General features: G+C 57.3%; 1 protein-coding gene across 1 annotated transcript; it reads left to right on the top strand.

Moving 5' to 3' along the window:
- The first annotated feature begins 1,629 nt into the window (after positions 1-1,629).
- Positions 1,630-6,190, top strand: LOC134147437 (coiled-coil domain-containing protein 81-like). The gene is made up of 11 exons (XM_062588578.1): positions 1,630-1,705; positions 2,235-2,296; positions 2,835-2,988; positions 3,387-3,643; positions 3,942-4,027; positions 4,324-4,418; positions 4,724-4,829; positions 5,109-5,217; positions 5,379-5,516; positions 5,632-5,876; positions 6,082-6,190. The coding sequence occupies exons 1-11, from the start codon at positions 1,630-1,632 to the stop codon at positions 6,188-6,190; spliced, it is 1,437 nt and encodes a 478-aa protein (XP_062444562.1).
- The last annotated feature ends 4,629 nt before the right edge of the window (positions 6,191-10,819 follow it).

Here is a 10,819-nt window from a genome sequence, read left to right as displayed (position 1 = left end):
TACGAACTCTTACAAATGTATCTAGTATAAATGTGTACATCAATGATCCTCATCACCTTTCAGGAGTTCCTAACATCTTTGGAAATGCCTGTTGTCCTCCAAACATCACCACCATCATAAAAAGAATTTTTATTGCCTCCTGATGATACCATGCAGCTGTGAATTGCCCAGAGAGGTTGTGGAGTCTCCTTCTCTGGAGATATTCAAGGCCTGCCTGGATGCAACCCTGTCTAACATACGCTAGCTGACCCTGCTTGAGCAGGGGGGGTTGGACTAGATGATCACCAGACGTCCCTGCTAATCTTACTGATCCTATGATTCTACAATTCTGTGATTTTTAGTTTGAGGGCTGGTATTTGCTTCTCTCTTCCTCCAGTATTGGGGAGACACGCTGAAGTGGTGGCATTTCCAGTCCAGTGGGGTAGTGGGCTGGACAGGGCAGGCCAGGACTGAGCCTTGTGCCTGGCCTGGCTCATGCCTGGGCCCTGGCTGCTGCGGGCTGCAGAGGAGCATCCCAAGGAGCGACAGGGGTTGCTACCTGTGCTGACAGCTGTAGCTCCCTGGCCGACCTGGGCACAGTGATTTCGTGTCTCCTCAAGTATTCCTGTGCCCTGGGGCTGCTGGAGTGGCGTGAGGAGTACAGTTGGCACTAATTGGAGAGATTTGGCTCCAATCCCCTTCTCACATCTGTGCAAAGTGTCACTGTGCTGAGAGCCAAGTGCTCTGGGGAACCTCTAGGCTGGCCCAGCTCTGCCTTTGCTATCACCAGGGGACACTTTGGGCAGCTGACTGTTGCTGCCTAGGGTGAGCTGGCCCAGAATGATTGCTGCATGGCTGCTGACATCCGACTGCCAGGGACATTCCCTGCCTGGATGACCTCGGGGACAGCCAGGTAAGCAGGATGGAATCGTCATGGCCAGCACTTCGGTTCCTCCAATGGTATTGTGAGCTGTGGGATATCCCTGGCAGAAGGATGTGCCCGTCCCTGGGGTCCCTGACCACTCACTGCTACCCAGGGGGTAGCAATGCTGAGTTTGGTGCGCAATGGTAGATGTGTTTGTAAGCAGTCTCAGACTACTGCTAAAGATCAGGCTGTGATGCCTTCTGTTTCCTGCCAGATAGGTCATTTTGAGGGGACTCACTGTCCCGGCCACACACGGGGTACTTGGTGGGCACTCAGAAGAACATTTCAGTGGGGGACCTCTGAGTCATGGGTGGCTAAAAGTAAAATGATAGCTCAGCATTCCCAGGGAGGCAAGGAGTCTTGCGTGGTGCCCCTCGTGCCCACCCAGGCCACAAAGGTCTCGGCAGTCCCAGCAAGCCGGGTGCTGAGGTGTCCCACATCAGGGCCCAAGGTGGCAACACCCGCCGGGTGGTGGCTTCCCGCAGCCCTCTGTGACACGGTGGGGGGGTCACAGCACAGCACCTGCATCACAGTGACAGCTCCCACCCCCCGCCGGGTCCCAGTCACACTCGGCGGCGAGACCTGGGTGACGCCAGGGTCTGCTGTCGCCAGCGCTCTGCTCCGCAGGAGCTGCCGCAGCAGCAGCGCAGGAGTTGCCTGAGAGGAGGCCAGAAGAGCGTCTTTGGCCCCCAGCTGCAGTGTTAGATTGAGCGAGAGGGGCCAAGATGATAAATTACCTGGTGCTTAACCCCCCTTTGGGGCTGGAGAAGTTTCCAACGCTGAAGCAGCTCAGCACCAACGGTAAGGCCTTCAGGGCCCCTCCCAGGACTGCTGCTGCAGTCCAGGTGTGGAGAGCCTGGGGCTGCGAGGGGCCTGGAGGGGCCGGGCAGCTGCGAGCAGAGCCTCTCGTGATGGTGTCTTCTGGATCAGGGCCCCCTCCGGCAGCCCCAACTCCTGGCTCCTGTGTGCGACTCTGCCCTGCCGCCCCGGCTCGCTTCCCACTGCCTCGGGGCTCTCCAGAGGGGCAGAGCAGGCCCGCAGCTCGGAGACCCCTTGGCACTGCGCGTGTCCGACGGCACGGTGCCCTCCTCCAAAACGCTCCCGACGTCTCCCTTTCCTCCCCAGACCTCCCCTGGCCTCAGCGTGGGCGTCTTGTAGGCTGCCTCACGTGGTCCCAAGCTGAGCTGGGCACCCAGCAGTGCGCGCGCTTGCCCTGGGCAGCGGGTGGGGGGCTCGAGCACACTTGCCGGTAGCCTCCTTGCTTAGGAGGGTGCTGCTTGGGTGGGCTTGGCTGACTCGCAGCATGACGCACCTTTTGCTTGCTTTGCAGACATCGTTAGGATCTGGGCTAGCGCATGCTACTACCTGAGAATACAGCTGTTGCTGAACAGGGTGAGCCTTGCGTCCTGCTCATCCGCGTGTCCCCGGAGGGCATCAGAAGCCCTGACACCCGCCTCTGTAGAGCACCATTAGCCTTCCCCTCCTCAGAGGGCACAACAGCCACGAGGATTAACAGAGCCTGCCCCCCTCCCACCCCAACCCAAGAAGCACCATGTGCTGAGGAGCTGCCCGCAGCGCAGCCTCTCTGAGAAGAGAAGGAAGAAGGAGCTCCATCGCCCCGATGCAGGGGGAAGGCCCCAGCAGAAACCCTGGGGCGTTCTGGGCACCCCCCGGGACATAACCCAGCCACCCAGTATGTCTCTGCCTTCCCGGCCCCAGTGCTGGCTCCGAGTGTGAGGAGGAGGGAGAGGAAAGCACGCAGCGGCTGTGGGTCTCGCCCAGAGCTTTCAAAGTGCCCCATCTTGCCCCTTTGGACCTCAGCAGCAGGCAGGGCCCCAAGCACCATCGCTGCGGTCACACAAGTCAGCCCGCAGCCTTCCCGCCCCAGAAGGTGCTCACTTTGCTTCCTGTGTTCTGCTTCTGTTTCCAGGCAGTTAACATTGGAATTGGGACATTTGCAGTTGTCAAAGAGCATGTCCGTGTGGGAGAGGGCGAGGTTTTGCCTCTGCAAAGGCCTGTGTTCCAGATGTGCAGGTTTTTCAAGAGGTTTTACCGGCTCAGATATGCTCAGAAGGAAATTCCTGGTAAGAAGGCAGATGAAGGCCCTTGCCCTTCCCCCCCAACCCCAACCCCTCCCGCCCCGGCGCTGACCCTCTGTGGTGCTTCCTGGTGGCATGTCTCTGACATGGCAGAGCCACCCCTCTTCAAAGCTTGAGGGCACTCAGCGTGGTGCATGTAGGGCAGCCCAGCACCCTGCCCCTGCAACAGGAACCCTGCCCCCTGCCCCGCTGACTCCCCCACACAGCTTGGTGCTCATGTCGTGGCAGCAAGGGACCCCCATGAGCTCCCTTCTGCAGGTATCACGCAGGGTTAAACAGCACCTCTCTCTGGCACTGTATTGCCCGAGGCAGGGCCGGGCACTGCAGACGCTCAGCTGAGGTACTGTGGGAGTGAGAGAGGTTGCTTTGTGCTTGTGTCCTAGATGACATTCCAGTTGTGCAGCTGAGCTTCGAGCAGATAGCCAAGGAAACCGGCTTCCTGCAAGAAGCAGTGCAGTGGTGCATAGAGGAGACTCTGCTTTTCTTTGCTGGAGCCGTGGCAGAAGGCAAGGAGGTCGAAATGGTCTTCAAGGACATGGGCGTTCTTGCCGTGCGAAGACAAGTGGTCACTATGAACTTTTTTGATCACTGTCTTATGGAGGTGGATGCCACAGGCAACATGTTCCCAGCTCTTCTCACGGTGAGTTGGTCATTTCTCCGGGCAGTTGCAAGGCCTGTCAAAGCTCCCTCCACATCTTTTCTCCTCGCATGGCCTGATTCTGCCTCACCCCTTGGGCTGACCACACGCTCCACAAGCGACACCAGCTCTCGGTATCGCATCAACTCCTTTGAAAGGGGGCCGAGCGGTCCTCCAGAGAAGGTGGTGCAAGGCTTTTTGAGCGGCAGCTCCTTCGCTGAGCAGCAGGAAGGTTGTCTGCCCTTGGGAGCAACAGGCATGTGGCCTTGAGGTCACCTCCTATGTCTCTGTCCCGTTGCAGGAGTCCAAGATGATTGATGTTGTCACCTTTGTTACCCGAAATGATTTTTCTCGCTTCAGTCGTGATGGTGTCATCGTGCTGCCAAGGTGAGGAAGCTCGCTCCCGCAGCCCCGGGACACAGGGGAGGCTCTGCAGGGGCGGCGAGGAGCCAAGGAGGAAAGAGCTCTCTCTCAGGGAAGCGTGGGAAGCACTGGCAGAGCCTCAGGCAGACTGGGGGGCCTCTGCCGACCCTGCCCTCCGTCCCTGTGCCCATCACTTCCCACACAGGTTACCTACTCCAAGGATGCAGCAGGAGCTCTAAAACATCTCTGGGACTAGACTCTGCAGGCGAGCAGCCCAGGGACCATGGAGCCCTTTATTCCAACAGGCGTCTTGTTTGCAGGTTTGCACTTGAGATCACCGGCAAGACGTCTGCCCATGCACGCTCTGTCAAGCCCAGGGAAGAACTGGTGCCTGGTGAGCACCATGCCAGAAAAGGTAATGTCACAGCCCTCTCGTGGCAGGGGCTGTGCCTTCTCCTTTCGTCCTTGCGAGGGGTGGAGAACCAAGGCATCCTGGCTAGCCAAGTCTGCCAGCAGGTGTTAGTGATGGAGGGCTTTCCGTAGCTCATGGGAGCCACCTGCTGGCAGATGAGGAGGAAAACCATCTGGGGATGGCTCGAAAAAGGCTCGGGAGCCCCCCACTGCACGACCAAGCAGCTCTGCCGCTCACGCTTGCTTGCACATGCACATGCACATGCACAAAGCCCCTGTTCTGAAGAGTTCTCTTGATTCCGGTTGCAGTGAGCCTGCTGGATCCGGTCCTCCTGGCTCGACGAAGGATTTCTCTGGCCAAACTGAAGTTAAAGGATAGCGAGGAATTTCCTGGCAAGGAAGGGGGCCATGCCAGGTGAAACTCCTGCAGATAGGTTTTGGGGCAGAGGAGGGGTGGAGGTGGATGGGCAAGTGGACACCGTGCTCTTGTCCTTGTGTGAGAAAGATCTTTCGCCTGGCCATGGTGCCCGTTGTGATGCTGAACGGTTCTGGAATGTCACAAGGACATCATGTCACAGGCTTCTCCTGCAGAACCATCTTGAGCTGCAGGAGCGGGGCTGCAGCCCATGAGCCCTGCTCACAAGAACCAGCTCGTACTCTGCTCCATGACACTCACCCTGTCCTGTCTGTTTAGATCGCTGCCAGCAATTAGGGAGAGCTTCTCCAAGACGAGCAAGCAGCCAAAGTTTGAAACTCGACTGAACTTTGAACTGCCCGACTGTGTTCATCAGCCATCAGGAAAGGTACACCACAGGGATTTGCCACCCCTGTGTGCTCTTTCTGCCTCCAGGCAGGGGGCAGAAGCAGAAGGAACCCCATCACCACCACCACCGCCACCACTTTCCCTGCCCTCCTCTCCCTGCCTAAGCCCCAGGAGCCTAACGATGTTTTCTGTGGCCTCCAGGGAGTGTGCTACCTCTGCACCGATCCCGCAGAAAGACGCCTGCGGCTGCTGATGGCATCAAAGCGCAAAGAGATAGAAGATGAAATACTGGGGCAGTTCTACGAAAACAGACCGAGGGCAAGGGCAGAGCGAGACCAGGTATGGCAAGTGCTTTTCCCCTCAGCACTTTTCCCCCTTTTCCCTAGAAGGGGAGCAGCAATGGTCTGCCAGGCGCGGCAGCAGTGCTGTAGGGACGTGTCTTCTGCCTTAGCAGACCACCTGTCGCCACCTGCGTGAGGATCCCGGGCTTCCTTCCCACGTGCTGAGAAAGCAGTATGACGAGAAGCTCAAGGAGCAAATGAAAGAAAGGGCCCTGAAGAATGCCAGCCAGAGAGCATCAGAAGGGAGGCAAGAGCCACCGCTGACGTTCCTGGAGGGTTACAGAGCACAGCAGGGCGAGTGGGCAAGGAAGGCTGCCCTGAACACCAACAAGGGGAAGGAGAAGGTGGAGTTCATCTGGTAAGGACCTCCCCATGTGCGTGGGGACCCCCCTCTCCTGCCATGCCCTTCCACTGGCAGTAGGCCCTGGGCAAAGACAGTCTTTCCCTGCGCTGAGAAGAGCTCAGCAGCATACGTGGGCAAGTGGCACTTGAGAGAGACCTGCAGCATTTCCCTCCCACCTCCCTCACCGTAGAGCTGAAGCCCTTTCTTCTGCATCCTTTAGCAAGGGGGAGAAGCAGCAGCTCTGGGATCGCCGTCAGATGCCCCAAGCACTGCCAGCCGTGCGGAGAAGCTCCAACCGGACCCACAGAGTCCAACAGCCACGTCCTTAGCTTCCACGGTGGACACCAGAGCCTGAAGCAGGCACCAGGGACTGCGTGCAGACGAGCTCGAGCAGAAGCTGCCACCACTGCTCTTGGCGTTGGCCCCTTTCCAGGGGGCACGCGGACAGCCATGGGGGACGAGGGGAGCCTTTCCAACGGGTAACATCATCTCCCGCGCATGGCAAAATAAAGACTGTTGGTCCCTGTTGCAGCTGTAGTGACCTCCCTGCGCCCTGCAACACCTTTCTCTGCAGGAAAGAGGAGCAGTACAAATGCTGGAATGGCCTCAATGGCTCCCTGGATGCATGGTGTCAATTTAGGTGTGAGAAGAGAGCACAGACATGCGGAGACTGGAAGGCTGGAAGAGGCACGCCAGGGCCCACGTAGGGGCCAAGGGCGCCAGGCCTCCAAGACCCTGTTAGGAGCCACCGTCAGTCAGCATGCTGGCCGGGAGCAGTTTTCTGCTCTTATTCTCTCCCGAGGCATAGTGCCACTTAAGGAAGAAAGGGAAAGCCTAGCGGTGCCTGTGTTCTGGGTCTGTGATTGGCATGCCAGCATCAGCCCAGCTGTCCAAGAGAGCTGGGCAGTGAGCCCCTGTTACTGGTTGTGGTGGCTGAGCACATTGGCCAACGATGCTTGAAGCTGTGAAACTCCCGGCTTGCGCGGTGTGTGTTAACGTAGGAGTGCAGAGGTGCACATTTTGTGGGGCTGGAGTGTGCGTGCCAAGGCCAGCGTGTGGCCCAAGAGAACTTTGGCTCCACACAGGTTTTAGCGTTTGTGGTGTGACTGTTTGTTTGTCTCGTGCTCAGCTCTTGCACCTAACAAACGGCTCATGCAAAGGCCTGATGGACTCCCTGCTGAGAGCAGCACCATTAGGCTCCTGCAAGAGCAACGCAAACACCAGACACTCAGGATGAAAAAGAAGGAGGTGTGCTTTCCTTGCAGTTTTGTAAGTCACTGCTTGTCCCCACCTGGTATGCCCAAAACTCTTTGGAATTAGGGGAAACCTGGCCCAGTAACCAAAACAACCAATAGAGGCAGTACAGGCCAAACCTCCCAGCATGAACGGACAAATACGGCAACTCACTCGAACAGCCTTTGAAGCAGAGCCACCAAGCAGCTGGCTGCTCAGGCTCTCCGGCTTCCCAGTGCAATTTGTGGGACAACTCCCTTCGTGACAGAGGAGGAAACAGGAGCACGCTCCCCATCGGTTAGGTAACTGTTTTGCTCGTTAGCACACAATACTAACCAATTTTCAGGTAAACAGATCAACGAACTAGCAATTTAGGTAACTAGAGAATTGACACTTTAGGCCAGCCTACAGAGAAGTGATTAACACTTTGTTTGCTTGTTCATTTGCTTGGGGCCTTTTTTACTTAAGGAGCTCTGAAACTAAAGATTATTTCACGCGCTACGCTGGCCCGTAAACTGGAGAGATCACGATGAACTGTGAGATTAAGGCATTCATGCAGACATTGACGTAACTGTGCAAGAAGCATCTTCTGGTGAGCAAGTGCTGTTGGACACGTCGTCACTTTGGGAAGAGAGACAAAGCGCAGTGGTGCGGGTGTTGGGGGGCTGGAATAGGCATGCCGGGGTCAGCATTTGGCCCACGAGAATGCTGGCTCCAGGCAATTGCTACTAGCTGTGTCAGGTGAGCAGTCTGGCGAGAAGCCCCTTTTAGATGCAAATCTGGTGTTGGCCATGGTGCCACTTTATGTAGGGAGTAGAAGTGCAGGGGTGCAGGCGTTGAGGGCCGGGAATAGGCATGCCAGGGCCAGCGTATGGGCCCAAAGACCTGGGCTGTGTGCAACAGTGGTTCCGACTGGTGTGCACCGTGGCAAGAAGCACCTTTTGGATCAGAAGTTGCAGCTAGGCATGTTCTCATTTTGGGTAGAGAGAGGAAGCGCAGGCGTGCAGGTGTTGTGGGGCTGCAGTAAGCATGCCAAGGGCCACCACAGGGCACAAGAGACCTCCTGCTCTGAGCAGCTGGCAGTGGTTAGGGTAGGTAAGCCTTTTGGCAAAAGGCACCTTTTGGGTCCATTGTGCTGTTGCCCATTTTGGTTAGCGAGAGGAAACGCAGCACTAGAGGTGCTGTGGGCCTGGAATGGGCAGGCCAGGGCCCACGTAGGGGCCAAAGAGAGCTGGACTGTGAGAAACTATTAGCGGGGGAGTGGATTATCCCCTCGGTGAGGATCACCTTGTGGTTGCACATGTGGTGTTGCCCACGATGTCATGGTGGGAAGAGAGTGGAGGTGGAAAGATGAAGGCGTTGTGGGGCTGGAACAGGCATGCCAGGGCCAGCCTAGGGCCCAGGAAGTCTTTGGACCTGAGCAACTGGCAGCGGTTTTGGTAGAGGAGCAGTTCAGTGAGTAACACCGTTTGGATCTGAATCTTTAGGGGGTGTGGTGTCAGTTTGGATAGAGAGAAGAGGAGCAGAGCTGCAGGTATTGTGAGGCTGGAACAGGTATTCCAGGGGCAGCGTATAGACCCAAGAGAGACCATCAGTTCCTAGCAACTGTTAGTGGTTACAATAGGCGAGCAATTTGCTGATAAGCCACATTTGGGTGCCGATTTCCTGTTGGACGGGAAGTCGTCTTGGGTAGAGAGGAAGCACAGAGTGCAGTTGTGCTGGAGCGGGGAGGAGCACAGAGGTGCAGGTGTTGGGGGGCTGGAAGAGGCACACCAGGGCCAGTGTTTGGCCCAAGAAAACTTGAGCTCTGGGCAATTACTTGTGGTTTTCTTACGGGAGCAGTCTGGCGAGAAGCACCTTTTGGGTGCAAATCTACAAGCAGGCATAGTGTCTTTTGAGGGAGAGAGAGGAAGTGCAGCAGGGCAGGTGTTGTGGGGCTGGAAGAGGTATGCCAGGGCCATCGTAGGTGCCAAGAGAACCGGGCTGCAAGCAGTTCTTCGTGGAGTGTCAGCTGAGTACCTTGGCAAGAAGCAGCTCTGGGATGAGAATCTGCAGGTAGGCATGGCGTGTTTCGGGGTGGAGAGAGGAAGCCCACAGGTGCAGGCATCGTGGGGCTACAACTGGCATGCCAGGACCAGTGTATGGCCCAAGACAAGTTCGTCTCTGAGATGTGTTAGTGGTTATGGTGAGTGCCTTGGCAGGAAGCAACTTGTGGGCGCACACATGCTGTATGCCACGGTGCCGTTAGGGTTAGCGAGAGGAAGCGCAGCAGTGCAGCTGTTTTGTGCCTGGAATAGGCACGTGCTGGCCAGTGTGTGGCCCAAGAGAAATTTGGCTTTGAGCTATTTTTAGTGGTTTTGGTAGGTGAGTAACTTGGTGAGAAGCACCTTTGGAGTGTGCATGTGCAGTCGGACACCATGTCCTTTTGGGTGCACAGAGGAACCACAGAGGGCAGGCGTTGTGGGGCTGGAAGAGGTATGCCATGGCTAGCCTATGGGCCAAAGACAACTTCAGCTCTGACACGTATTAGTGATTTTGGTAAGTGAGCAGGTTGTCAAGAAGCACTACCAATTGGGTGCCAATGTGCTGTTGGTCATGGCCTCCCTTTGGGTAGACAGAGGAAGCTCCGAGGTGCAGATGTGGGGCCAGAATAGGCATGCCACGGCCAGGATACGGGCTCTGGAGAACTGCCCTGTGAGCCACTGTTAGTGGAGTGGCTGGAAAGTACCCTGGCGAGAAGCACCTTTGCATGCAAATCCCTGCGTAGAAACGGTGTCCTTTTGGGTGGGACTAGGAGGTGCAGAGGTGCACGTTCTGTGGGGCTGGAATACGCATGCCATGGCCAGCACGTGGGGCCCAAGAGAACTTTGGCTCCGAGCAACCATTAGCGGTTGCGGCAGGTGAGAAGCTTGGTGAGAAGAACTTCTGGGTGTGCGTGTGCTGCTGGCCATGGTGTCATTTGGGGCAGGTTTTGGTCGGTAACTTGGTCAGAAGCACATTCGTGGGTGTGCACGCGCAGTTGGAAACCAACTTAATACAATACAGTACAAGCTTCAAGGTGCACTTAGCAACGTGATGTATTTTAAGGCTTATTCCCCGCGCAGGGCTTGAAGAGGCCACCGTCCCTGCAGTGCTCCGCACCTTCCCGCAGGGCCTGGCCGCAAGCAGAGCCGCGGGCCAGCACCGGATCCAGCTGGCCTGAGGCGGGAGGGATGAGGGGCACGGGCGCGCCGTAAAAGGGACCGTTTTTGCTTGTGGCCGTTGATTGGTTAAGAAGCTTCTGGAAGAAGGCAGAAAGTGCATAAAAGGCCTCGTTGGGGACGCTACCAGCAGAGCGCGGTGGCAGGGTGTGGTGCTGCTGGGCACGGGCTTTTCCAGCGCAGGCCGCGGGAGGAGCTGTGGCGGCTCCGTCTCGGCTCCTTGCCCTGCTGGGCTCACTCCCCGCTCACCTTCTGGGGAAACCCCGAGGAGCTTCACCCGTCCGTCCGCTGCAGCGGCTGGCTGGGGGCAGAGGCAGCCGTGAGCCTTCCTCTTCTTTTCTCCTCTCCTTCCCTCAGGGCAGAGCCCAGCGCAGACCTCCCCACTGCCAGCCGCCATAGTCCAGTGTCCCTCTTGGGGACACCGCTGGGGTCCGTGCTTCGGGGGTGAGCCCCAAGATAGGGATCCCCTCAAGGCTTCCCTGTCCTGTGGCATCCTGGGGGGGGGGAGGGGGCGGGATGAGAGGA

Source organism: Rhea pennata, chromosome 15, assembly GCF_028389875.1.
Source record: "Rhea pennata isolate bPtePen1 chromosome 15, bPtePen1.pri, whole genome shotgun sequence".
Classification (NCBI taxonomy): domain Eukaryota; kingdom Metazoa; phylum Chordata; class Aves; order Rheiformes; family Rheidae; genus Rhea; species Rhea pennata.
This window is presented reverse-complemented; position numbering and strand designations above follow the sequence as displayed.

Bases quoted from the DNA above. Each gene is read 5' to 3' on its own strand.
- LOC134147437 (XM_062588578.1), top strand. From the start codon at position 1,630: ATGATAAATTACCTGGTGCTTAACCCCCCTTTGGGGCTGGAGAAGTTT. The intron at 2,989-3,386 runs GTAAGAAGGCAG...CTTGTGTCCTAG, and splicing joins TGCTCAGAAGGAAATTCCTG to ATGACATTCCAGTTGTGCAG. The intron at 5,877-6,081 runs GTAAGGACCTCC...TGCATCCTTTAG, and splicing joins GAGAAGGTGGAGTTCATCTG to CAAGGGGGAGAAGCAGCAGC.